Genomic DNA, 27,484 nt, shown 5'->3' on the forward strand with positions numbered 1-27,484 from the left:
AGGGGATGTGGGTGGGGGCTGGGAGGATTGGCACAGGGTGGGGGACCACCTTGCCAGAGTGGAGGCCCCCCGGAGATAGGAGCACCCCTCCTGCCTGGGGAAGAGACTGGCCCACGTGGGGTCAGAGGCCACAGCCACCCACCCCACCCTCTTCCCCTAGAGCCTGGTGGTCTGCGACTCCCCTCCCACACACGGTCCCGGGCTACTGAAAGAACAACACGGGGAGCTTTCCTCCAAGAATATTTTAATACATTTTAAAACTCGTAACCACCTTGTATAAAAACCTGCTGAGGCTGCCAGAATACCTGGGGCTGGGGGCCGGGGGCCTGTGTGGACAGGGCTGGTCTGGACGAGCGAGTTGGGGCAGGAAAGCATCACTCATCCCAACACAGACACAGGCCTCCAGCTCCAAAGATGAAACAATCGACCCGACCCCCACCTGCTCCAAATCACGGCCCAGCCAGCCCGGTGTGCCCAGAGTGGGCCAGGGCGCGTGGGGGTTTGTGCTGCCCCAAGTAGGTGCCCGCAGATGCCCACCCTCTCCTCCCTGGGCAAGTCAGGGAGACCTGAAAACACAGTTCTTTCCTCCACAACAAGGAAAATGATTTAATTCTACAAATTTACAAACCAAAATACAAAAACAAAACGTGGAGCACGAAATAAGATGAGGAGTTCTGAGTCTCATGGCAGCTCCAGCCGCAGTAGCCGCCTGTGGTCCCGGCTGAGTTCTCCCCATGACGGGGTCTACTGTGACCTTCAGAACTTGAGGCTGAAGCCGGGGCCCGCGGCTGAGGCCCCCTGGTTTGTGGTGGTAAGGTGGAAGCCCGTCTCCTTCAGGTCGTCGTCACCCTAGGACGAGTCGGCTACCGTGAGGACCCTGCCCAAGCCAGCCCCACCTCTGGGCACGCCCCACCAGCCAGGCCCCTCACCAGCTGGCTATAGCCCAGGCCTCCCTCAGGGGGCCTCGGGCTGGTGCCCCGCTTCACACGCTGCTGCTCACTCTTGGCGGGCCACGTGGGGAACATGGAAGGATCGATGGGGAGGGGGGTCTCGCGGAAATACTCGTGCTTGAGGCCATCCTCAGCGCTGATCCTTCTCCCGGGAAAGTAGGTCAGGAACCTGGGGGGAGAGGACCAGAGGCCCAGGAGGTGCTCGAGTGCTCCACTGGGTCCCCCAGAGATGGGCTGTGTTGGGACAGGGCTCAGGGCATGGGGCACCAGGCACCAGAACAGTTCTGGAAAGTGCTGAGCCAGCAGGTGGGCCTGGGACCAGGAAGCCACCACTATGGCTCGGGACCTCCCGCCGCCCGGCTGCACTGGGCTCACTTGTTCATAAGGTCGAAGCCCTGGTCTGAGAGCAGGGCGCCGAAGCGCTTGCGGAGGTTGTTGTAGGGGTACTCGCTGAAGGTCATCTTCTTCACTGCGGGGAGCTCGTTGTAGCCGGGCCAGATTTTTTCACTGGGGGTCCCCAGGTCCTGAAAGACAGAGACGTTTCAACAGCCACGCCACGTGGCCCATGGTGTTGGCACCTGTGTCCCAGTAGAGAAGACAAACCACCAGGAGGGCTCTCGGTGGCCCCGGTCCCCATCTCAACCCAGCACCTGTGTGCCCCCAGCCCCACTCCTGAGGCTCCTCCACAGCCCCACAGCCCAACTGCAGCGGGGCCCAGACCCACCTTGAACACTTTGTTGATCTGATCGATGTCCGACTTCCCTGGGAACAGAGGCTTCTGAGTCAGCAGCTCCCCGAAGATGCAGCCCACCGACCACATGTCGACGGCCGTGGAGTATTCCTATGAGGACAGGAGAGGCGCTCAGGAGGGCCAGGGCCCGCGGAGCTGTGGGAGACTGCATGGGGGCCAGGGGAGGCTCTCAGATGCCCAAGACTCACCTTGGCACCAAGCAGCAGCTCTGGGGCGCGGTACCACAGGGTCACCACGACCGGGGTGTAGGCCTTCAGAGGAGATCCGTACTCCCGCGCCAACCCGAAGTCACCCACCTGCAAGGACAGATGGGCGGCTGTGGATGGGCCGGGCAGGTCTCCCCGGGCTGGGCCGCTCGGGGGGTGGGGGAGGCTCACCTTGAGGATGCCGGCGTGGCTCAGCAGCAAGTTGGACGTCTTGAGGTCGCGGTGCAGGATCCAGTTGTCGTGCAGGTGCTTCACCCCCCGCAGCAGCTGGATCATCAGGGTCTTCACCTCCCCTGGGAAGGAGGGAGACAGGCTCCCATGTGGACCCGACCGCCCCCAGCCCAGGGCATTTAGGGTGGCCCACTCGCCTCAGCAGCAACAGAGGCTTCTCAGGGCTTTCCCTGTGGATGCAGCTGGCCCTCCCTGCAGCAGTGTCACCGCGGGGGTGACCAGGACACTGCTCCCGCTTGTGTGCCAAGAGGCCTGGGGCGCTGTACCTGGCAGGAAGGGCTGCTTCATGGTCTCCATCAGGCTCTTGAGGTCGTGCTCCACGTAGTTCATCACGATGTAGATCTTGTCCATGTTGCTGCCCACCACGATCTCCTGCAGGGCATGGCTCTGTGGGCACCTCAGGGCCCCCCAACCCCCGCCACCACCTGACCCGGGCGCAGATGCTGAGGGACAGTAGGACCTCCAGTGCCACCCGGGGGGCGAATGCTTGCTTCTGTGTGGTCTGTGAAGGGCTCCGCTAAGCGCAGGGAAGCACCTGGCCCCAGGACAGCACCAGGACAACATAGGGCCGTGGGAAAAGCCTTCTACCCGGGGCTGTGCGCAGTGGGGCCATGCTCACTCTAACGGTGACGATGTTGGGATGCTGGGCCTTGAGGATGGTGTTGATCTCCCTCAGCGACGTGATCGGGAAGCCCTCCTTCTCCTTCTCCATCTTCAGCCGCTTCAGAGCCACAATTTCATCTGTGAAGAAAACAGACGGCACTAAGAGGCATTCTCAAAATCACGGCACCAACAGTGGTTTTGTGGACTTGCTCAGTGAGGATCACAGGCAGTGCCCAAAGTGCATTTCACGGAGGGGGGTCTCGTTCTAGGTGGCGGCACGTGGGCACCAGGAGAACGCCCAGCCGAGGTCATGGCAACACCAACGGACCAACGGCTTCCACACTCTCAACGCACCACGGACACCCACAGCCACCTACAGCCACCTGGGATCCCAGCGGCCACGCCGACTCCATGTCAACTTCCCCAACAGAGCTAGCCTTACCTGGGATCCCAGTGGCTGACTCCCCCAGAGTCCCCGGCTCACACACCTGCTGGGCGGGACGCTGGGAATGCAAACCTGCAGACCAGCCCTGGCGCAGACCACTCCACGCGCTGGGTCTCGGCCCTGTGGGGCAGGCCACCTGCTACTGCGAGGGAGTGGCAAAGCCCCAGGGCCAGGCTGACCTCTGGCTTCTAGAGACGCTGAGAGGTCCAACCTCCAGTAGCTGCTCAGGTGAGGCAGGACCTCTCGGGCGGCCAGGCCTTGCCCCACTTCCCCTTGTCTTTGTGGGGTGAGCCGGGACTCCACCCACCTGTTTTCTTATCTTTTGCTCTGTAGACCACTCCATAGGTGCCCTCCTCGATCCTGTTCAGGCACTGGAACTCCTCGACGCTCCGGCAGCCCTGGGGAGGGAGCAGCTATGTGAGGTCTCAGTGGCCATGCCAGCTGGTAGGAGGGCGGCTGCGTCCACGGGCACGGCACACCTGGCGCAGGGCGGGTGCAGGGCAGAGCTGTGGGACTGGGCAGGGGGTAGGGCCAGGAGCAGCTCAGTTCTCAAAGTCTGTTTCCTTGCAAGACCATGTGACACTTTATTATGAAACAAAACCAGTGTGAACAAAAGGCCATCCCAGCCGGGTGTGAGGGCTCAGGCCTGTAACTCCAGCACTTCGGGAGGGCAAGGCAGGAGGATTGCTTGAGCCTAGGAGTTCAAGACCAGCCTCGCCAACACAGCAAGACTCTGTTTTCTTTTCTTTTTTCTTTTTTGAGATGGAGTCTCGCTCTGTTACCCAGGCTGGAGTGCAATGGCAAGATCTCGGCTCACTGCAACCTCTACCTCCTGGGTTCAAGCGATTCTCCTGCCTCAGCCTCCTGAGAAGCTGGGATTACAGGCACGTGCCACCACGCCTGGCTAATTTTTGTATTTTTTTTTCTTTTTGAGACGGAGTCTCACTCTGTCGCCCAGGCTGGAGTGCAGTGGCCAGATCTTAGCTCACTGCAAGCTCCGCCTCCCGGGTTCACGCCATTCTCCTGCCTCAGCCTCCCAAGTAGCTGGGACTACACGCGCCCACCACCTCGCCCAACTAGTTTTTTGTATTTTTAGTAGAGATGGGGTTTCACCGTGTTAACCAGGATGGTCTCGATCTCCTGACCTCGTGATCCACCCGTCTCGGCCTCCCAAAGTGCTGGGATCACAGGCTTGAGCCACCGTGCCCGGCCTAATTTTTGTATTTTTAGTAGAGATGGGGTTTCACCATGTTGGTCAGGCTGGTCTCAAACTCCTGACCTCATGATCCACCCACCACCTCGGCCTCCCAAACTGTTGGGATTATGGGCGTGAGCCACTGTGCCCAGCCAAAACTGTGTTCTACAAAATTAAAAACTTAGCCAGGCATGGCAGATTGCGCCTGTAGTTCTAGCTACTCAGGAGGCTGAGATGGGAGGATTGTCTGAGCCTGGGAGGTGTAGGCTGCAGTGAGCTATGATTAAGCCACTCCACTCCAGCCTGGGTGACAGAGCCAGACCCAGTCTCCAAAAAAAAAGGCCATCCAGAGAGTGTCCCAGTCAAACTGGGTGTGTCCCCTGCTTGTACCAGGATGACACTGAGGACGGGCACTACCTGCCAGGTGCAGCATGGCGCCCCATGCCAGGGCACCTCCCCCTGGGTGTACCTTGGGGCCGGTGCCCAGGCCGGATGTCACATACTCGGGGTGGCCTGTGGCCCAACGCCTATGCTCAGGAACACTAAGGGGCAGAGGCGCTCACAACGCATAGAGCAGTCGACAGAGGCCGCATGTGCCAGAGAGAACCTCTCCACTCACAGGCACCAAGGAGGGGGCCGAGTCCCTGCTGGTCTCCTAGGCCCCCGAGGCCACTGGTACCTTCTCAGGCCTGTCCCTTCCAAATCGCTCCAAGCAATATCCTGCCTCATTGATAGCTGCCTGAACAAAAGGCTTCTGGCCACACACATCTACACTGACTCCCGCAGCCACCATCCAAGCCCCGCACAGATGCTGGTAACAAGGCCTTGGTGCCTACATAACCCACCCATGCAGGGGTCAACTGGAGGGCACTGTTCTCCAGTGCGGAGGAGGACACAGCTCAGGTGGCAGTGACAGCAGGGCAGCCGCATGCCCAGGCTGCCTGCCTTCCAAGCTGCGGGCACCTCCCTGTCCACCCAGTTCCGTCCAGCACGAGAAAGAGGCAGGACCCAGAAGCACGAGGGGCCAGCGGCTGTGCCTGCCCCTCACTGCCCCGGTGGGCCCAGCAGCCCTGTGAGGAGACAGACGCCAACACGGGGCCAGGCTTCGTTCAGCCCCTGCGGTAACTCCAACTGCCAACGCAGACAGTGAGCAGCCTGGGGCGAGGGGAGGGCCTGACCTGCAGGGCTGGCAGGTACTTGGGCAGCTCCTGCTTGAGCTCGATGGGTGACAGGGCGGGGGAGTCGGGCACGTAGTCGCCCTCTGTCAGGGCGCTGCTCTGCGGCGTCCCCTCACCCACTTCTTCCTCTGCTTCTTCACTTTCCCCGGAATCTCGGTCAAACCGTGACTCTGGAACTGGAAAAGTTGAACCTAATTATGAAGCTAAGACAAGCAAAGATCACAAACCTCCTCCTGCCCCGGGGACATGAAGCATGTGGCAGGGCTGCCCTGTGTCCTGCTGGGAGGTGCTGGTGCTGGGCTCTCTCCCCCTGGACCCAGGGCACTGAGGCCTAGGAGCGCTGGCGGGCTCGACTGAAAAAGCGCCCAGATGCTGAGCTGGGAGGAGGTACGCGGTGTCCTGCGGGGGACACGCCTGGATCCATGTCCTCCAGGCGGAAGACACAGCCTCACTGCCGGCCGGAGGCCAGGCCAGGCCTCCACTCTGCAGGGACAGGCTGAGCCACCATCTGACTGGCCTCCCCTGTGGGGAACTGGGCCTGGGCTTCCCAGCTCCTCGGCCCTGCTGGGCACACAGGACGTCCTTGCTTAGCACCGAGCCTCACTGAGGAACGCGGGCCCCACCGGCACAGACTGCAGCGGCCAATGAATCAGGCAGCCTCCCGGCCCCTGGCGTGCCCCCTGCCTCACAGGACCGGCCGTCTTAAGAGAGGGCCGCTGCACTTGGAGACAGACAAGGAGGGTGCTCTGTCTCCAGGGAGGCCTCTTACCAACCAAGAGGTGGTTTTCATTTTCTCGTTCTTCATCTTCACTCATTTCTTCCTCACTTACTTCTTCTGCAAGAGAAAGGAGGCGTCTGCTCAGACCGGCACTGGGGTGGGGCTGTCACAGGCAGGATGCGGGCTCTGCTTCAGCTAAGCAACAAGCGTTCCCAAGAATCGACACGGAGGCCGGACGCGGTGGCTCACACCTGTAATCCCAGCACTTTGGGAGGCCGAGGCGGGTGGATCACCTGAGGTCAGGAGTTCGAGACCAGCCTAGCCAACATGGTGAAACCCTGACTCGACTAAAAATACAAAAATTAGCCGGGTATGGTGGCCCACGCCTGTAGTCCCAGCTACTTGGGAGGATGAGGCAGGAGGGATCACTTGAACCCGAGAGGCGGAGGTTGCAGTGAGCCGAGATCGTGCCATTGCACTCCAGCCTGGGCAACAGAGCAAGATTCCGTCTCAAAAAACAAACAAAAGAATCGATGTGGAGGTGTCCTGAGAAAGTCCTAGATAGAAGGGAGTTTCAACTCCCCCGCCCACCAGCTATTTCTCTGCAGTTTCTAACACTACAGTGAAGTCACAACACCTCACATAGTCATCGTGGTGACTCACCGGCAGACTGCTCTGACGCCTCCTCAGAGTTGCTGCCGGTCTCCTCCTCCTCCTCTTCCTCCTCCTCCTCCTCCTCCTCTGATTCTTCACTGGTGCTTCCTTCCTCCTCCTCCTCTTCCTCCTCCTCCTCTTCCTCCTCAGAACCTGAGCCTGATTCCGCTGTAGAAAGACAGCAGAGCAGAGGGTGAACTTGGGCCTTCCTGGCAGCAGTGGTCAAGGCCTTGGCCAGGCAGTTCCAGGTACCTGATGAGGACTCGGCTGAGCTGGTCTTCCTCTCGCTGTCGCTGATGTCCTGTAAGTCGGACAGCAGGTCTCTTTCTTCCATTTTCTCTTCTTTTACTTATGAAATAAACCATTAAAAGTGAATTTGGGGAAATGCTTTTTAAAAAAACAAGGTAACACCACCCCAAAACTAGTGCCTTTCACATGATTAACTTCGCTTGGTAAGACACCAGCTTATCCACAGATGCTGGAAGTCACTTCTCTAATGGGGCCAGTGGCAAAGGTCCCAGCGGACAAACACACGTCGTGTGTCCTGGCCGCACACAGACACTCACGGTCTCTCTCACAACACAAGAGGACTTCAGCCAGCGCATCTATCATTTTCTTCTGAAGACATTACTTAGCTGGGCTTTCATTACATGAATCTTACAAATTTATGCCAAACACCCCCCAGAAAAGACCCACACTGTGCTGGCTTCTGCGCAGGCGCCGGCCTGGCCTCACCTGGCTTCCGGCTGTCTCCCAACTCGAACCGCTCCCGTGGCGGCCGCGGCGGGCTTCGACTCCAGTGGCTGGCTTTCACTTTGTCGCCGTAGTCCTCTCTCATCGTTCGGTGATGTGCGGACACTGGCGTGCAGGGCAGAAAGGGAGATGGTACTAGCAACACTGCCTTCCTCAAAAGGCCCCACCCGGGCACAGCTGCCTCGTCTCCCACACCCACACCTGGCAGACACACCCACAGCGCACACACGGTGCTGACGGCATCGGGGTCAGAGGCTAAGAAGCCCAGGGAGAAAAAGCTCCAACCTGGAGGCCGTGAGCCCAAGGACCCAGGTGGACCTTCTAGACTGATCTTCACTGGTCAAAAAGGGGCGGGAGAAGATTCTGGAAAGATGGAGTAGGAAGCGCTGGGAATCAGTCTCCCCACCTAGATAGCAGTTGCTTCACAGGATCAGTCCTGTGCAACTACTGAGGTGCTCTGTAGTCTATTGAAGGTTTGCAACTTCAGGGGAAATCTTGGCGAGTAAATTGTGATTCATGAATCAACGTCACCTCTTCACACATTTAGTGGCTCCCACCCCACTCCCCCCGTGGCAGGCAGCAGCCTGCATGCAGCTCGCCAGACCCAGGAGGGCAGACGGATCGAGGTGGGCAGACGCACACGCACACCCGAGGTCGGTGTGATGACTGTGCGTCCCACCCCAGAGGAATGAAGAGGCAGCAGCCACGGCTGTCCCCCAGGCTGAAGGTACTTCCAGGGCATGAATGCCACATCCCCCTTTGCCCCCTTCATTTCTCTCTTTTCCCCCTTTAGGAGGCAGACACTTCAGGACAAGAACATTAAAAACAGCTGTATTGACGGGAACGTTAAAGAGTGTCTGCACATGACCAGGGAAAGGCACAGGCTCGGAAAAGACCCCTGAAGAGCCCGAGTTTCCACAACAGGCCGACCCCAGACACAGCCCAGCACGACCAAACCAGCACGTGCACACCCTTGAGTGGTGACCAGGAAGAATCGCATCATGAGATTCAAATGTCCATTTTTTTGACTAAGAAAAACACAAGAGAAACAAAGAAACAGGAGAGTATGTCCCATTCAGAGGGAAAAAAAATAAGCCAACAAGACACCGTTCCTGAAAATCACCTGATGGCAGACGCCCCAGACGAAGACTTAACGAACTGTCTGAACCTTCAGTTCCTCAGAGAACAAAAGGAAGATGTGGAGAAAGTCAAGAAAATGCCGCGTGAACACAGCGGAAATATCAACAGAGACAGAAGATTCAACGAGAACCAGAGAGAAATTCCAGAGCTAATAAGTACATATTCACAATAAACACTAAAAAGTAAATATTCACAATAGAAACTCACAAGCAGATGGAGCAGGCAGAGGAAATAATTGGTGAGCCTGAAGATACAACAATAAAATCACGTTGTCTGAGGAAAAAGCAGAAGAGATTGAAGAAAAGTGAGCAGTGCTCAGGGGCCTCGGGGACCCCAACAGATCCGTGGGAGTCCAGGAAGCAGGAGAGGAACAGAGAGGGTATCTGAAGAATTACTTAAAACCCCCCACATTTGATGAAAAACATGAATATAAACATTAGAGAGGCTCAATGAACTCCAGGTAGAATGAAATCAAGAGACCCACACGAAAACCCATTATTAAACAGTTGAAAGCCAAAGCCAAAGAGAATCTTAAAAGCATCCAAGGGATCCTCAATAAGATCATCAGATTTCTCACCAGAAACTTTGGAGGCCAGAAGACAATGGGCTGAAATATTGTAAGTGAAAAGGAAAAACTGTCAGCTAGGCATGAGGGTTCCTTGAGCCCAGGAATTCAAGAGCAGCCTGGGCAATACAGGGAGACCTTGTTTCTACTGAAAAATGAGCCGAGTGTGGTGCCACACGCCTGTCGTCCCAGCCACGCGGGAGGCTGAGGTGGGAAGATTACTTGTGCCCAGGAGTTCGAGGTTGCAGTGAGCTATGATTGCTCCACTGCACTCCATCCTGGACAACCGAACAAGACTCTGTCTCAAAACAACAAAAAAATTATCAACCAAGAACCACGTATCCAGCAACTTTCCTTCGAAGGTGAGACAGAAATGAGGATATTCCCAGATAAACAAAAGCAGAGGGAGTTCATTACTGCTAGACCTAGACCCGCCCTGAAGAATAAGCTCCAGGGAGTTCTGTGGGGTGTAATGAAAGGACGCGAGACAGAAACCGGAAGCTGGGTGAAGAAATAAAGATCTCCATCAAGGTGAGGACGTGGGTAACTATAAAAGCTCGTGTTATTGTAACAGTGTTTTAGAACTCTACTTTTTATCTTCTATATAACTTAAAAGATTAACACATTTAAAAAGCAGCAATTATTAATCAAAAAGCATTGTTGTGACAATGATTTTTAACTCCACTTTTTGTTTTCTACATAGTTTAACAGGCTAATGCATTTAAAAAGGGATTATTAAGTTTATGGACAATGCATAAAGATGTCATCATTTATGGACAATGTATAAAGATGTCATCATTTATAGACAATGTATAAATGTGATCTAGTGATGTTGACAGGAAGTGGGAGTGGAACTGCTAAAGAAGCAGTTTGTTTTTTGTTTTCTTCATTGTGTTTTTATTTCAAAGGGCTGCAGCCTGGGAGCATAGATTTAAGTTGCCCTGAATATACACTCCCCGAGTCAAGTTTTTGTATTTTACTGCAGTTAACTTGGCATTCAATTCAAACTAGTGTATTATAACTGCAGGATGTTCAGCGTAATTGTCACTGTAATCAGAAAGTCGAGAGATATAAAACAAATGAGGGAGGAATTTAAACATTTCTCTACCAAAAACTCAACTGAACACAAGACAATTATGTGGAAAATGAGGGGGAGGCAGTAAGGCCAAGAGGTAACAAAGCCCGGTGAGGCAGCTGGCTGCCACCGCCGCCTCCTCCTCCTCCTCCAAGGGTGCAGAAGGAAGGGCCCGCCGACCCCCACCACAGCACGACGTCCCGAGGACTTTGCTGAGTGAGCCGGTCACAAAAGGACAATGACTGCGATTCCATTCACAAGCGGCATCCCGAGCAGCCAAACTGAAAGAAAGTGGGATGGTGGGTGCCGGGGCTGGGGACAGGAAGTTGCTGTTTGATGGGGACGGTGTTAATTCTACAAGAAGAGAGTTCTGTGGATAGATGGTTGCACAACACTGTGAATGCATTAATACCACTGAATTCTACACTTGAAATAGTGAAGATGGTACATTTTACAATATACATGGTTTTATCACAGTTTCTAAAAACTGGGGAAATAAAAAAGGAAGGGGTGGCCAGCTGCGGTGGCTCATGCCTGTAATCCTAGCACTTGGAGAGGTAGAGGCAGGCGGATCACTTGATGTCAGGAGTTTGCGACCAGCCTGGCCAATATGGCGAAACCCTGTCTCCACGAAAAATATAAAAATTAGCTGGGCGTGCTGGCGGGCGCCTGTAAACCCAGCTACTCCACAGGCTGAGGCAGGAGGATTGCTTGAACCCTGGAGGCGGAGGTTGCAGTGAGCCGAGATAGTACCACGGGGCTCCAGCCTGGGTGACAGAGCGAGACTCCGTCTTAAAAAAAAATAAAAAGGCAGGGGCAGGCCTGTGATCCCAACACTTTGGGAGGCCGAGGCAGATGGATCACTTGAGGTCAAGAGTTCGAGACAAGCCTGGTCAACATGGTGAAACCCTGTCTCTACTAAAAATACAAAAAATGAGCTGAACATGGTGGCCGGTGCCTGTCATCCCTGCTACTCGGGAGGCTGAGGCAGGAGAGTCACGTGAACCCGGGAGGCAGAGGTTGCAGGGAGCCGAGATCGCGCCATTGCACTTCAATTTGGGTGACAAGAGCGAAACTCTCTCCCAAAAAGAGGCGGGGGCACAACCGAGCACAGGGACCAAGCACCCGCCTGTGAGAGCAAGTGCCCGACACCAGGGGGCAGCAGACACGCGTCCGCCGAGCGCAGCCGCCGCCGCGCCGCCTACCTTCCCTGCGGGCCTCCCGCTCCTTGCGCCGCTCCTCCGCCCGCCGCTCGCGCTCCTTCTGCTCCCGCTGCTCCTTCTGCTGCTCCCGCATCTTGCGCTCCCGCTCCCGCTTCCTTTCTAACTGCTCCAGGCGGTCCCTGGAAGAGGCACACGCCATCATTCCCCCTGAACAGAAAGCTTGCTATCGCGTTTTTGCCCAAATTTGTCAACTGGCTTTCTATGCAGTTCGATACACGGAGAGTTTTTCTTTTACTTTCCTTTTTTTTTGGGACGGAGTCTCGCTCTGTCCCCCAGGCTGGAGAGCGGTGGCGCAATCTCGGCAACCTCCGCCTTCCGGGTCCCAGCGATTCTCCTGCCTCAGCCTCCGGAGTAGCTGGGACTACAGGTGCCCACCACTCCCAGCTAATTTTCGCATTTTTAGTAGAGACGGGGTTTTGCCGTGCTGACCAGGATGGTCGCGATCTCCTGACCACGTGATCCACCCGCCTCAGCCTTTCAAAGTGCTGGGATTACAGGTGTGAGCCACCGCGCCTGGCCGCTTTTCTTTTCTTTTTTTTTTTTTTTTGAGACAGCGTCTTACTCAGTTGCCCAGGCTGGAGTGCGGTGGCACGATCTCGGCTCACTGCAGCCTCCGCCTCCTGGGTTCAAGTGATTCTTGTGTCTCATCCACCCGAGTTGCTGGAATTACAGGCGTGTGTTACCACACAAGGCTAATTTTTGCATTTTTAGTAGAGATAGGGTCTTGAACTCCTGGCTTCAAGTGATCCTCCTGCCTCTGCCTCCCACAGTGCTGCGATTACAGGCATGAGCCACTTTGCCCGCCAGTATACACATTCTGAGAGCTCTGTCCCCAATGAGTCACACGAGTAGTCTGGGAGATGTAGTGAAACCCCGTCTCTACAAAAATCCGAAAACTAGCTGGGCACGGTGGTGTGCACCGCTGATCCCAACTACTCAGGAGGCCGAGGTGAGAGGACTGCTTGACCAGGAGTGAGACCTTGTCTCGAAAAACAAACAAAAAGACACCCCACTGGTACTGGCATATTTCTGTTTAGCAGCTCTAAAACACGAGCATTTCCTTCAGTATGTATGACAACCAAATTTAAACCCAAATTAACTATGAGATAAATCTGCACAGGCTCAAAACAAAACAAAACAAAACAAACAAACAAAAAAACTCCGGCAGAAAAGCCTGTTAGGAAAAGTGGGGATGAGGCCACAGACTCAGGCCGAGGCCCCGGTGCTGACCGTGACTCAATGGATTGTCTGGGCACATGGACCCCAGACCACTTCCCACCTATGTGGGCACGAACGTGATAAGGGAGGGGCAGGGGAAGCTCCCTAAAAAGGCGTCATTGGGAATGTAGGAGCTATGAGTGACCGAATATCTGCAGTTGGCTGCATCATAAAGCAGCCAAATAACTAACATTGATCCATGAGAATCAATTTTTCGTGTTCTTCTAGAGTTAAGCCCAGATACAATATGAAAAATACGCTTTTAGAAAAAAGTATCACTATACACACAGAGAAATGAACACACCTAAGAAATGGGAACAATGGAAAAAGGCCTCCAGTCTAGCAGTGCACAGTACTGTGCCAACGCTGGTCTACATCGGATGTCACCGCTGGAGGAGGCTGGATGGAGGCTTCCAGGATTCCAGGTGCTACTTTCAAATTCTCGTGAATCCTAACCTACTTCAAAATAAAAGCTGACAAATAAAATTCGACCACTGAATCCAATGATTTCTAGCAAATTGATGAAGTTCTGCAACCATCAGTCACCACGAGCCAGTTTTTGGCATTTCCATCACCAACCCCGTTCCTCATGGGCACCTGTAGTCCAGGACCCAGCACTCCGGGCGACTGTTCTGCCGTCTCTACAGTTTCTGCACGGCAGGGTCTGCTGCTTTCCTTCCTTCTCATCTCTTCGGGTGAAGAAAGCCTTGGTTAATGTAATAACCTTTTTTGATGTAAGTGCCTTCTCTAAGCATTGCTGTAGCTGCAACTCTAAATTTTGACACTTTCTTTTCTTTTTTTTTCTTGACAGAGTCTTGCTTTGTCACCCAGGCTGCAGTGCAGTGGCCTGATCTCTACTCACTGCAAGCTCCGCCTCCCGGGTTCACGCCATTCTCCTGCCTCAGCCTCCTGAGTGGCTGGGACTACAGCTGCCTGCCACTACGCCCGGCTAATTTTTTGTATTTTTAGTAGAGACAGGGTTTCACTGTGCTAGCCAGGATGGTCTTGATCTGACCTCATGATCTGCCTACCTCGGCCTCCCTAAGTGTTGGGATTACAGGCGTGAGCCACCACGCCTGGCCACGTTGTTTTCAATTTTATTTACTCCAAAATATTTTCTGTTTTCCTTATAATTATTTCTATGAGCCATGGGTTATTCAGAATCGTGTTGTTAGATTTCCTAACGTTTGAAGATTTCCCCAGGTTTCTTTCTGTTGTTAATTTCTAATTTAATTCTTTTGTAGTGCAATGGCACAATCTCGGCTCACTGCAACCTCCCCCTCCCAGGTTCAAGCAATTCGCCTGCCTCAGCCTCCCGAGTAGCTGGTGTTACAGGCGCCCGCCAGCATCCTTGGCTAATTTTTGCACTTTTAGTAGAGATGGGGTTTTACCATGTTGGCCAGGCTGGTCTCGAGCTCCTGACCTCAGATGATCTGCCCACCTTGGCCTCCCAAAGTGCTGGGTTTGCAGGCACGAGCCACCGTGCCCGGCTGACATTTCCAACTCTAATTAATAACTGATGGATTTCTTTCCACTCGATCAGTGTTTGCCTCACGGATTTTGGGCTCTGTGGTTAGATGCATTCGCACGTGTCACTGCTGCTTCTTCCTGCTGCATTGGCCTTTCTGTGGCTGTGAAGTCCTTGCTCCTTGTTGTTTCTGGCTTTTTTTTTTTGAGACGGGGTCTTGCTCTGTCGCCCAGACTGGAGTGCAGTGGCGCAATCTCAGCTCACTGCAAGCTCCATCTCACTAGTTCAAGTGATTCTCATAACTGCGCCTCCCGAGGAGCTGGGATTACAGGCATGCGCCACCACACCCAGTTGATTTTTGCATTTTTAGTAGAGATGGGGTTTCACCATGTTGGCCAGGCTGGTTTCTAATATTTCTTAACATATGTTTTATCTGGTATGAGTACAGCCATTCAAGCTCTCCTATGAGAGCTAATGTTTCTACGCTGCCCCTTTTCCCGTTCTCTAGGAGACAGCATACAGTTAGATCTTGTTTTTCTATCTGATAATCGGCCCTGTCTGTTTGGGGCACAGATCTTTCACATGTCATGTAATTACACACACGCTTGGATCTACTGTTTTTGCTTTGCTCTGTGTCTTTTTTATTCTTCCCTTTTTGATTTTAAATCACATATGTTTAGCATACCATACCATTTTAATCTGTTATTTGTAATTTCTAAAGAGTTGTTTTCTTAGTGGCTGCTCTAGAGATCACAGTATGCCTCACAATACTAGCTGAATTCCAGCAAAATATAAAGCTGTTGTAATACAGCTTCATTCTCTCTTCTCTGTGCAGTTCATTTGTGTTATATGCCATGACAACACCGTGTAATTATTTTATACAACCGTAGTTCCAGTAAAACCTAACATATGAGGAGAGATATTTATAGGATATTGATGTCAACCTACACTTGCTATCTGCAGTGCCTGTCCTTCCTTCCTGAGGATTCAAGTTACCGTCTGGTGTCATTTCCATTCAACCTGAAGGTCTTCCTTTAGTATTTCCTTTAAGGCAGGTCTCGCCAACAGTCTTTGCTTCTCAGGGAATGCTGTCTTTCATTCCCTTTCACTTGGGTAGAACCGTTTTGATTCCTGGCTGACGGTTCTTCTCTTTGAGCAGTTTGAGTGTGCCACTTCACTGCCTTCTGGCCTCCATTGTTTCTAAGAAGTCAGCGGCTGGCGGTATTGAAGCTCCACTTTCATGGGATTGGTCATTCTTCTCTGAGGCTTTTCAACATTTTGTCTTTGGCTTTCACCAGTTTGACTATGATGTGACTTTGTATTTATTCTAGTTCAAACTTCCTGCGCTCTTCAATGTGCAGATTTTTTTTTAAATTCAAATTTGGGAAGTTTTTAACCATTATTGTAAAAAATATATTTCCTCTCTCCTGGAACCCCCATTGGACGTGTTTTGGTACAGCAGATGTTGTACCATAGGTTTCTGAGGCTCTGTTCATTTTTCTTGTTTTTTCTCTCTCTTCTTCAGAATGGATAATTTCTGCTGCTCCATAGACAGGCTGTTTCCAAGCCTTTACTAAATTTAACATCTGGACACTCAGACAGTTTCTACTGATGATATTCTTCAATACGGGTCACACTGTCATACTTCTTTGTATTTTAGATAATACATTTGTAGCAGTTCTGGATTCTAAGTTTTCCCTTTAGTTGTTACCATCGAGGCCTGTCTGGTTGTCTGTGAAATCTATCTCCCTCATAGCTTATGGCCACCTCTATTCTTTCCCATAAGCCTATTTTAATTTTCAACCTTGGCTTCCTAGGAGTCACCACCGTGTCTGCACAGCTTAGCAATTAGCCAGCACTGGAAAGAGGCTGGGCTGAAATACCTCAAGCCACAGTAAGGCTTCCTTGGCCCACGGATGTGTGTGGACAGGGAGCACACTGAAAGTTCAGGCTTGATTCGCATCTGCGGCGGCTTCTATTTTCTGCGAGGCCATTTCACACAGCTGCATCCTCAGGGCTGGTCAGAACTGGGCTGGTCAGAACTGGGCGGCAGCTGGAGCGCTCTCTGGTCTCTGCTGCACGTCTCTGGCTAGATCACAGCTGCTCCCAACCTGCGCTTCATTCTAGCCGACCTCTTGGCCTTTTTTCCTTCCCTCCACTGAGGATGCTGGTGGGCAAGGCCACTGCCCACTGCTCTAAATGGAGTAACCCCTTCCAAGGCAGCAAGGAAACTGCAGGTCCTGCGGCTGCCCTGTCCCAGTGGAACCTCCGTGCTTCCCAAGTGCAGAGTGGAGGCAGTAGAGGGAGCAGCTCTCAGGCCAGAAGGTCAGATTCTTACTACTTTCACCCACAGTCAGCAGTTCTTCAAGCATCGGTGCTTCTCAGATTATCCTTATCAGTTTGTTTTTTGTCAGAGACAAGGTTTCCCTACGTTGCCCAGGCTGGCCTCATGCAGTCCTCTGGCCTTGGCCTCCCAAGTAGCATATGCTACCACACCCAGTTCTGGATTGGCTGATCTCAACTGGCCCTACCCACAAGTCTGCCCCCAACACTTTTCGCTCCTTCACTCTCCTGTCTATCCCTTCTGGAAAATCAATGACAGCCCAAATTTCATCTACCAACCTCCACACTTCTATCCCAAGCTCCACTCTTGTGGGACAAGGCACACTTGGTGTCTGGCACAGGGCTTGGCATACATGAATGTTTCATACACTAACAGGAACTTGGCCAACTGAAACCTTGCCCACCCCCAAGTGGTCTCGGACCTTGACCTCTGGGCCTCAGTGTCTCCCACACTCTTTGGCATCAACAAGAACCAGTGCCCTTTCATCATCTTTACATGCTGTACACCCAGCCCTGGCTGCTGAAAGCCAGTCTGAAGTGGAAGGGCCACCCACGCCTTCACCCTTCCTGAAGCAGCTTGCAAACTTTCTCTGGACTCACTCTCAAGGCAGAGATGGGCCTGCTTGCACCTGGCCTGTAGCCTTTTCCTGGTTCATAAAACAGATGTGGGGCTACACCGATGTTCTTTCTTATGAATCTGAGCTTATAAAGGGGAACGAACATACAGACTAATGCCCAGGAGTCCTAGGAGTCCAGTGTCCCGATTTCCAGACTGTTTCAAGGTTTTTGGGATCCCCCTTCTTTTTTTTTTTTGAGACAGAGTCTCACTCTGTCAACCAGGCTGGAGTGCAGTAGCGCAATCACGGCTTACTGCAGCCTTGACCATCCAGGCTCGAGGGATCCTCCCACCTCAGCCTCCTAAAGTGCTGGGATAAAGTGAGCCACCGCACCCAGCCGGACGTGCAGATTTCTGATCCCTTCATTGTCTTCCCTCAATCAAATTACCCCCGTTCTTGACTTCCAGATGCAGTAAAAACTCACTCCCTCAGGACAGTTCTCTTGGTCAGCCTCGTCCAGTGTTCACTGTGCTGTTTCTATCTACCACTTCTGCACCAAATGTGACTTCTATTGCCAAATTCTTCTTCATTGCTGTGACGGGACACACGACCACAACCCTTTCATTAAAGTCCTCAACTGACCCAGCCCGCTCACCTTTCTCTCCTGGAATGCTCCCTCGCCATTTCCCTTCTCTTCTGTCTTTCCCATTCCCGGCGAGCTTTATCCTGTTCTTCTCGATGTCGTTTCCGACGTTCGTGCTCTCTTTCTTTTTCTTTCACTCTAGCGTGCTTCCCTAATGAGAAATAATGAGTCATGCAAAGAAATCTCACTTCAAAAATTTCACATGAGGCCAGGCATGGTGGCTCATGCGTGTAATCCCAGCACTTTGGGAGGCTGGGGCGGCCGGATCACCTGAGGTCAGGAGTTCAAGACCAGCCTGGCCAACATGCAGGAACTCGCCCGCCAGTAACAGACTAGCTGGCATGGTGGCACTTGTAATCCCGGAAGAGCGAAGAGGCCGAGGCAGGGGAGTAACGCTAATCTTTGAGGGCGAGGCCGCGCGAGCCAAAATTCATACCAACACTCCAGTCGGATAGTGAGACTCCGCCTCCAAAAAAAACCAGCATGAAAAACGAAACGAATCCCGGCGAACATTGTATCATTTAAATACGAAGCTGGAGCGCTGTGGAAATAGCCCGTAATCCCAGCACTTTGGGAGGCCGAGATGGTGACGACGAGGTCAGACGCAGAATATCCTGAAGGAACACGGTGAACCCCTCGCTCCTGCTTAAAATGCAATAGTCATGCAGGTGGCGGGCGCCTGCAGTCCCAGCTACCGAGGCCGAGGCAGGAGAACATGCGAAACTGGAGGCGGAGCTTTGCAGTGAGCCGGAGATCCGCCACTGTACCCAGCCTGGGCGGCAGAGCAGACTCTGTCTCTGCACCAACAATGATAACGCCAAGCAACAATCATCTTTTTTTTTAAAGAGACAGGGTCTCCCTGTATCAGCCAGCTTTTCTGGGTTCTTTGAACTCCTGCATCTAAATCTATCCTCCGCCCTTGTCCTCCCAAAGTGTTGGGATTACAGGCCTGGGCCACTGCACTCCAGCTTCTAATAATCATGATTTATGTTGTTAAAACTTAAAAATAGAAACTATCTGGCAAATAAGCATGTAATTACAAAGAAAGAAGAAAAACGAAAAACAATTCTGCTATCACAGACGAGCAGAATTGTAATATTCATCTTTTTTTTTTTTTTTTGAGAGGAGTCTCATTTGTCGCCTGCGGGCTGGAGGCAGGTAGGCAAGCATCTGCTCACTGCAAGCTCCGCCTCCCAGGTTCACGCCATTCTCCTGCCTCAGCCTCCCAAGTAGCTGGGACTACAAGCGCTGCCACCACGCCCGGCTAATTTTTTGTATTTTTTAGTAGAGACGAGGTTTCACCGTGTTAGCCAGGATGGTCTCAATCTCCTGACCTCATGATCTGCCCGCCTCAGCCTTCCAAAGTGCTGGGATTACAGGCATGAGCCACCGTGCGTGGTCGTATTATTCATCTTTTAAAAATTTTCTACGCTGAATAAACTATGATTATTAGTTTTATAATAAAAAAAATCACTATTCATAAAGCCTACAGAAAAAAGCTTTGCTATCAGCAGGCTCCTACACCGTGCAATGAAGCCACATTAATTTATCAAATGTATTTATTTATTTATTTATTTTTTTGAGACGGAGTCTCGCTCTGTCACCCAGGCTGGAGTACAGTGGCCGGATCTCAGCTCACTGCAAGCTCCGTCTCCCAGGTTTATGCCATTCTCCTGCCTCAGCCTCCCGAGTAGCTGGGACTACAGGCGCCTGCCACCTCGCCCGGCTAGTTTTTTTGTATTTTTAGTAGAGACGGGGTTTCACCGTGTTAGCCAGGATGGTCTCGATCTCCTGACCTCGTGATCCGCCCGTCTCGGCCTCCCAAAGTGCTGGGATTACAGGCTTGAGCCACCGTGCCCGGCATCAAATGTATTTATAATAATGAGATTTAAATCAGGCTCCAGGTCCAATTTTCCTAACACCTGTAAGAACCTCCTCATGTTGGTATGAGATCAAACAACTGCTCAAGCCAAACCCATTCTCTGGACTTGACCAAATACCCATGTTGGGGGTGTTTTCCTCCTACACTTGTTGAATTAAGGGCATTTTAAATGTAAACAAACTGCTCCCAAACAATATAACGGGGGAGAGAAAACCCCAGAGGAAAAAAGGAATAGCCCTCCTGAATGGTCTGGGACACACTCATGCTGTCGGCCAGAGTTTGCTCTCTCTAGTTTTTCAGTGGTGCTCTGGGGAAGGCAGAAGAGTAAGAACAGGAAAGAAACAGCACTTGAACATGATGTCAAAGACAGTAAATGCTTTTGTACCCCCTTCTGCCGAATGGCTGCGATGCCTGCGTTTCTCTTTTCTCTTCTCATCTTTTCTGTGATGAGCTTTTTCTTTCCGAGACATTTGCTGGGGTGGTTTGATGGCCAAAGAATCATCTTCCTCTCCTCTGAAATAAGACACAACAGCACTGTGTCACGCTTGAGAAAGTGCCAAGAAACATGAGGCTATTATGAGATTTCTTCAACCCGGAAAAACGCAGGATTCAGATAGGAACGAAGCTGAAACATCATTTAAAAAATTACAGTAACTCTCCAACTTTAGGCGTCTTTTTTTTTTTGAGACGGAGTCTCACTCTGTCGCCCAGGCTGGAGTGCAGTAGCGTCATCTCGGCTCACTGCAAGCTCCGCCTCCTGGGATCACGCCATTCTCCTGCCTCAGCCTCCCGAGTAGCTACAGGACTACAGGCGCTGCCACCACACCCAGCTAATTTTTTCTATTTTTAGTAAAGACAGGGTTTCACTGTGTTAGCCAGGATGGTCTCGATCTCCTGACCTCGTGATCTGCCTTCCTCGGCCTCCCAAAGTGATGGGATTATAGGCATGAGCCGCCGTGTCCGGCCTTTTTTTCCTTTTAAGACGGGGTTTCACCATGTTGGTCAGACTGGTCTCCAACTCCTGACCTCAGGTGATCAGCCTGCCTTGGCCTCCAAAAGTGCTGAGATTACAGGCGTGAGCCACCGCACCTGGCCTGTGCAAAATCCTATATAGTAAATTTTATTAATCATCGTAACACATGGCAAAGTTCTTTACAGGAAGAAGGGGCAAGGGTGTGGAGGGCCACAGACAACACATGAGTGTCAGTCACAACTGTGACATAAAAACCTCAATAGTTATGCTGTGTCACAGTAACCCTAGGAAAGAGCAAACCTCAACAGTTACAACAGCACACCCTGTCACAGTAACTCTAGAAAAGAGTACACCTCGGCCAGGCAAGGTGGCTCAAGCCTGGAATCCCAGCATTTTGGGAGGCTGAGTCTGGTGATCACAAGGTCAGGAGATTGAGACCATCCTGCCTGACACGGTGAAACCCCATTTCTACTAGAAATACAGAAAATTAGCCGGGCGAGGTGACGGTCGCCTGTAGTCCCAGCTACTCGGGAGGGTGAGGCAGGAGAATGGTGTGAACCCAGAAGGCGGAGCTTGTAGTGAGGGGAGATCGCACCCCTGCACTCCAGCCCAGGCGGGCAACAGAGCGAGACTCTGAGACTCTGTCTCCAAAAAACCAGAGTCCCCCTCAGTAGTTACAACGGCAGGCAGTTGTCGCAGTAACCCCAGGAAGGACCTGCAGGGCCCCGCTGTGCGCAGCTTGCTCGTGCGCCTCTGCATCCGCTCACCTGTCTTCCATGGAGTCTTCTCTTCTGTACGGGGAGTTCCGTATTGTGATCTCCATGCGGTGATCTCTCAGCTCCCCCTCCTCAAGGGAATCCCGCTTGGAATCCCGGTCATCAGACTAAGAAGCAAAGATAAAGCTAATCATTTTCTTTATACCTTTTTTTCCTTCATAGATAGAAGCATTTTTAATAATAATCAAACCTGGACAACATCCAAAAACAAACTTTCATATATACTCTGAATGAGCCAGTGTTATAAAATATAAACAACTTGTGGCCGGGCACGGTGGCTCACACTTGTAATCCGAGCACTTTGGGAGGCCGAGGCAGGCTGATCACGAGGTCAGGAGCTCGAGACCAGCCTGGACAACACAGTGAAACCCTGTCTCTACTAAAAATACAAGAATTAGCTGGGCGTGGTGGCAGTGCCAGTAAGTCCAGCTACTCGGAGGCTGAGGCAGGAGAACGGCTTCAACCCAGGAAGTGAACGTTGCAGTGAGCCGAGATCACACCACTGCACTCCAGCTTGGGCGACAGAGCTAGACTCTGTCTCGGGACAAAAAAAAAAAAAAAAAACTTTCACTCAAATCGCATCACATTAAAATTACAACTCTCGGCCGGGCACGGTGGCTCAAGCCTGTAATCCCAGCACTTTGGGAGGCCGAGACGGGCGGATCACGAGGTCAGGAGATTGAGACCATCCTGGCTAACACGGTGAAACCCTGTCTCTACTAAAAAATACAAAAAACTAGCCGGGCGAGGTGGCGGGCGTCTGTAGTCCCAGCTACTTGGGAGGCTGAGGCAGGAGAATGGCATAAACCCCGGAGGCGGAGCTTGCAGTGAGCAGAGATCCGGCCACTGCACTCCAGCCTGGGCGACAGAGCGAGACTCCGTCTCAAAAAACAAAACAAAACAAACAAACAAAAAAATTACAACTCTCTGTATTCTGAAACCTGAGAAATTAAAAAATAGCATATATGACAAGAGACATTAGACTCTATGCCAAGTATGTTAGTTGCTTATATGAGCCAAAAATGAGTCTTAAGACATATCCTACAAACCAAATACTTTGTGATACCTCATATAGTAGAGGCATACCTTGGAGATATTCTGGGTTTGGCTCCAGACCACCACAATAAAGTGAGTCACACAAATTTTTGGCTTCCCAATGCATATAAAAGTTTGGTTTAGGCCGGGCATGGTGGCTCACGTCTGTAATCCCAGCACTTTGGGACTCTGAGGCAGGTGGATAACCTGAGGTCAGGAGTTCGAGACCAGCCTGATCAACAAAGTGAAAGCCCAACTCTACTAAAAACACAAAAATTAGTCGAGCATGGTGGCAGGCACCTGTAGTCCCAACTACTTGGGAGGCTGAGACAGGAGAATCGTTTGAACCCAGGAGGCGGAGGTGGCAATGAGCCGAGATCATACCACTGCACTCCAGCCTGGGCAATGGAGCAAGACTTGTCTCAGGAAAAAAAAAAAACAAAAAACGCTGGGTGTGATGGCTTATGCCTATAACCCCAGCACTTTGGGAGGCCGAGGCAGGCAGATCACAAGGTCAGGAGATTGAGACCATCCTGGCTAACACGGTGAGACCCCATCTCCAGTAAAAAATACAAAAAATCAGCTGGATATATTGGTGGGCGCCTGTAGTCCCAGCTACTCAGGAGGCTGAGGCAGGGGAATGGCATGAACCCGGGAGGTGGAGCTTGCAGTGAGCCGAGATCGCGCCACTGCACTCCAGCCTGGGCAACACAGTGAGACTCCATCTCAAAATAAATAAATAAATAAGAAAACTCGGCCAGGCATGGTGGCTCATGCCTGTAATCCCAGCACTTTGGGAGGCCGAGGCAGGCGGATCACAAGGTCAGGAGATTGAGACCACAGAGAAACCCCGTATGTACTAAAAATACAAAAAATTTGGCGGGTGTCTGTAGTCCCAGCTACTCTGGAGGCTGAGGCAGGAGAACGGCGTGAACCCGGGAGGCGGAGCTTGCAGTGAGCCGAGATTGTGCCACCGCACTCCACCCTGGGCGACAGAGCAAGACTCCGTCTCAAAAAAAAAAAAAAAATTTAAAAACTCTAACATAGTGAGCACATGCTATTGCAAAAACGCGCAATGCAGAGTTAGCTACACACCTTTAACTTGGAAAAATTACAAAATCTGTGAAGCACGATAAAGTGAAGTCTAATACAACAAGGTATGCCTGTACTCACAAACATCTCAAATGATGCTACAAATCTTAGCAAAAGAGGTACTTTGCCAATGCCTCTTACCAAATTCCTGAAAAGGTTTACCGAGTACATTACTATGCAAACCAAGAAAGATGTAAAATATTTATATTAATTTCAAGGCAAGTTCCCACTATATTAAAAATACTTAGAGATAGTATTATGAATGTACTAATGATGAAATGAGAAAAATTAGTCCAGTTTTGCTAATGACTTAAGATTCAAAATATTTTATTCTCCATGTATGCTCAATCTAGATACAGCTTTAGTGTGTTAAATCCGCCTTTAATATCAACTGAATATTTAAATGTTTTTGTTAATTTTTGTAATAGATTTTGGGCTCACCTGTGACATTTGGAAGTACAAAAGAACTTCACCGAAGAAGCGTTGTTCTAATGGAAAAATGAGGGCAAAGAAATTAAATCTCCTTTAAGAAAACCACTTACTTAAAAAATATGGCTTACATTTTTTAAGCGTTTTATCTCTGCTTTCTCCTCTTGTTCCTTCCTTCGTTTCTTTTCCTGAAGAATTTCATCTAAAGTTTTCACTTTCCAAGAGTCCTTTTCATCACCCATTTGAGTTAAAACACTGCAAAAAGAAAAATAATTCAGCCTACATCAGGACACAGCAAGCTATGGTGCTCTGTTGTTTCTGAACACTTGAACCTAGTCACTTTTGGGCATTCAGAATAAATCCTCATTAAGAATAAGAAGTTGTGGCCTGGCGCAGTGGCTCAAGACAGTAACCCTAGCACTTTGGGAGGTCAAGGCGGATGGATCACTTGAGCTCAGGAGTTCAAGACCAGCCTGCGCAACATGGCAAAACCTCGTCTCTACAGAAAACACAAAAATTAGTCGAGTGTGGTGGCGCGTGCCTGTATTCTGTTACTTAGGGACCAGAAGCAGGAGGATCACTCGAATCAGAGAGGTCAAGGCTGCGGTGAGCCAAGACTGCGCCACTGCACTCCAGCCTGGATGACAAAGTAAGACTTGGTTTAAAAAAAAAAAAAAAAGTTGTAGGCTGAGGCAGGTGGATCACAAAGTCAGGAGTTCAAGACCAGCCTGGCCAACACAGCGAAACCCCTGTCTCTACTAAAAATACAAAACTTAGCTGGGCGTGGTGGCAGGTGCCTGTAATCCCAGCTACTCAGGAGGCTGAGGCAGAAGAATCGCTTGAATCCGAAAGGCGGAGGTTCCAGTGAGCCAAGGCCCCGTCACTGCACAAGACCCTGTCTAAAAAAAAAAAAAAAAAAAAAAAAAAAAAAGGAAGAAAAAAGAAGGATAAGTTGTAAGCCAGGGGCAAGGTGGCAAGCGCCCGAGGGCCTGTAGTTCTAGGTACTCTGCAAGCTTGAGATAGGAGAACCGATTGAGCCCAGGAGTTCCAGGCTGAAGTGCGCTTGTGAACAGTCACTGCACTGTAGCATGGGCGACAAAAAAGCGTTCTGAAAAATGACCGCTTGAAATCAAATCTCGTTTCTGTCATTCTTGCATGGTCTTAGGTAACGTAATTCACCTCAGTTTAGTCTTCTGTACAACCAGAATAACACGACCTACATGACAGTATCGATCGCGGATTAAAGATCGTCCGTTTAAAGGCTCTTAACTCATGTCCTGCCACTCATCAAACACTGCTTTTACTGTCAGAATCTGCTAGAAGGACCACATGGACTACGTGAAGCCACTAGCACACTGGACAGCTGCACCTTGAGACCGGGGAGACGCTCCGAGATGTGCTCGCGAACAAGGCCACCTGACCCGGGCAGTGGGCTATCTCCTTGGGTGCAGTCACGCACACTTGAGGTTCAGCCTGGCAGACGTTGGCTCCAGAGAGCGTTTGGGCCCGCCGCCTCCACCACCCGAAGTTCGGTGCGGGATGAGACTGTCCGCGGAAGCCAGGGTATCGCTCGCCCCCGGGCCCAGGTCCGCCCCGCTCCGAGGCCTGCTCGGAAGAAAGACCTCGGTGCGCAGTTCTCGCCGCGCTCCCACACCTAGTCCGCCCAATCGGAACTCACCCCTACGCCGCCGCCGCTGCCGCCGGTCCCGGAGCCAGAGAAGAAACAGCTACCGGCGCGCGCCAGGAGTATCGTCACTTCCTGTATTGGCGCGTAATCATGACACAATAGCCGGCCTCCGGCCCAGAATTCGCGACAACGACAGGGGTTCCCTCTGTGTGGCACTTCCTGTGCCTGCGCGGGATGATGACGCTTAAGACAGAGCTTGCTCAGATCCAGGACTCCGGAAGAAACAGCGCCGTGAGCTGCACTTCCGACGTCGGCGCGGGCTGATGACGCAAGCATCGGGGCGCCGAGCGGAGCGACTCCTACTTTGGGAGCAGTTTGCGCCTGCGCGGGACGCGTGGCCGGCTTCCGGAATCCGACCGGGACTTTCCCGGTAGCGAAGCCCGCGCCTTGCGATCGGAGTGCCTTCGCGTTGGACGCCCGTATTCCATTCCCTTGACCGCTGGGACCCCTAGTGGCGGGTGGGTGGAGCGCGCTCCATTTACCTGCGAGTTACCTCCTGAGGCGCCTCAGGTCTGTGCGTCTTGTAAAGGCCTATCTCGGAGTTTAACTCTGAACCTTACCCAAAAACAGGGCAGGGAGAGCTCTTACGATGTGATTTTATTTATTTATGTATTTACTTGTGAGTCGAAGTCTCGCTGTGCCACGCAGGCTGGGGTGCAGTGGCGTAGACTCGGCTCACTGCAGCCTCCTCCCGGCTTCAAGGGATTCTCCCGAGTAGCTGGATCCACAGGCGCCCGCCACCACGCCCGGCTAATTTTTCTATTTTTGGTAGAGTCGGGATTTCGCCACATTGGCCAAGCTGGTCTCGAACTCCTGACCTCAAGTAATCTGCCCGCCTCGGCCTCCTAAAGTGCTGGGATTACAGGCGTGAGCCACCGCACCCCGGCTTTTACAGTGTGATTTTAAAACTGACACTGGCAGTGGGTCCTCAAAGTGCTTGTGCAAACTCACTGGGTATGGTGCTTCCCCAACTCCCAAGGCCCCACCCCAAACCCATGGATTCCGAACATTCCAGAAGAGGATAAAACGAGTAATTAATTCCCTTTCCGTATGTTAGGTTATCCTCTTGACTTGAAAAGTCACAGAAAACTGCTTTAGACATCTGAATCTCAGGAAAGAGACATAAACATCCGCATTTACTGGGCCTGAAATGGGAAACTATAAAATGTGACAAGAAATTGACAAGGGCACAAAAAGGGCGATGGGTATTGGAATTTTTTTCATTCCAGAATGAAATGCTGCTTGCTTTGGGTACCCAAGCTCTTTTTTTTTTTTTTTGAGACGGAGTCTCGCTCTGTCGCCCAGGCTGGAGAGCGGGTGCGCGATCTCGGCTCACTGCAAGCTCTGCCTCCTGGGTTCACGCCATTCTCCCGCCTTAGACTCCCGAGTAGCTGGGACTTCAGGCGCCCGCCACCACGCTCGGCTAATTTTTGGTAGTTTTAGTTGAGATCGGGTTTCACCGTGTTAGCCAGGATGGTCTCAGTCTTGTGACCTCATCAACCGCCTGCCTTGGCCTCCCAAAATGCTGGGATTACAGGCGTGAGCTACTGCACCTGGCTTTTTTTTTTTTTTTTTTTTGTGAGAAGAAGTCTTGCTCTGTCACCCAGGCTGGACTGCAGTGGCACAATTTTGGGTAACTGCAGCCTCCGCCTCCCAGGTTCAAGTGATTCTCCTGCCTCAGCCTCCCGACTAGC

General features: G+C 51.8%; 1 protein-coding gene across 9 annotated transcripts; it reads right to left on the minus strand.

The window, feature by feature from the left end:
- Positions 1-227: 227 nt before the first annotated feature.
- Positions 228-26,991, minus strand: CDK11B (cyclin dependent kinase 11B). Of its 9 annotated transcripts, none has more exons than XM_021935031.2 (21): positions 25,782-26,991; positions 24,235-24,358; positions 24,116-24,162; positions 21,539-21,654; positions 20,184-20,311; positions 17,929-18,067; positions 11,670-11,806; positions 7,667-7,789; positions 7,184-7,279; positions 6,941-7,099; positions 6,329-6,394; positions 5,560-5,735; positions 3,494-3,584; positions 2,758-2,879; positions 2,405-2,510; positions 2,079-2,200; positions 1,890-1,997; positions 1,675-1,791; positions 1,326-1,474; positions 930-1,164; positions 228-849 (listed from the first exon to the last, which is right to left on the minus strand). In XM_021935031.2, the coding sequence occupies exons 3-21, from the start codon at positions 24,122-24,124 to the stop codon at positions 757-759; spliced, it is 2,292 nt and encodes a 763-aa protein (XP_021790723.1). In that variant the 5' UTR covers positions 24,125-24,162; positions 24,235-24,358; positions 25,782-26,991; the 3' UTR covers positions 228-756. The 9 variants fall into 9 exon arrangements, with proteins under 9 accessions (XP_021790723.1, XP_021790727.1, XP_021790719.1 ...); XM_021935035.2 differs by having other exon boundaries at positions 930-1,119; positions 25,782-25,868; XM_021935027.2 differs by lacking the exon at positions 24,116-24,162 and having other exon boundaries at positions 930-1,119.
- Positions 26,992-27,484: the final 493 nt, after the last annotated feature.

The sequence above is a fragment of the Papio anubis genome, chromosome 1 (assembly GCF_008728515.1).
Source record: "Papio anubis isolate 15944 chromosome 1, Panubis1.0, whole genome shotgun sequence".
Lineage (NCBI taxonomy): Eukaryota > Metazoa > Chordata > Mammalia > Primates > Cercopithecidae > Papio > Papio anubis.

Bases quoted from the DNA above. Each gene is read 5' to 3' on its own strand.
- CDK11B (XM_021935004.2), bottom strand. From the start codon at position 24,345: ATGGGTGATGAAAAGGACTCTTGGAAAGTGAAAACTTTAGATGAAATT. The intron at 18,068-20,183 runs GTACAAAAGCAT...ATTTCTCATTAG, and splicing joins CAGCCATTCGGCAGAAGGGG to GGAAGCACGCTAGAGTGAAA. The intron at 11,807-17,928 runs GTGAGCGGGCTG...TGCCTCTTCCAG, and splicing joins GAGCATTCCAGGAGAGAAAG to GGACCGCCTGGAGCAGTTAG.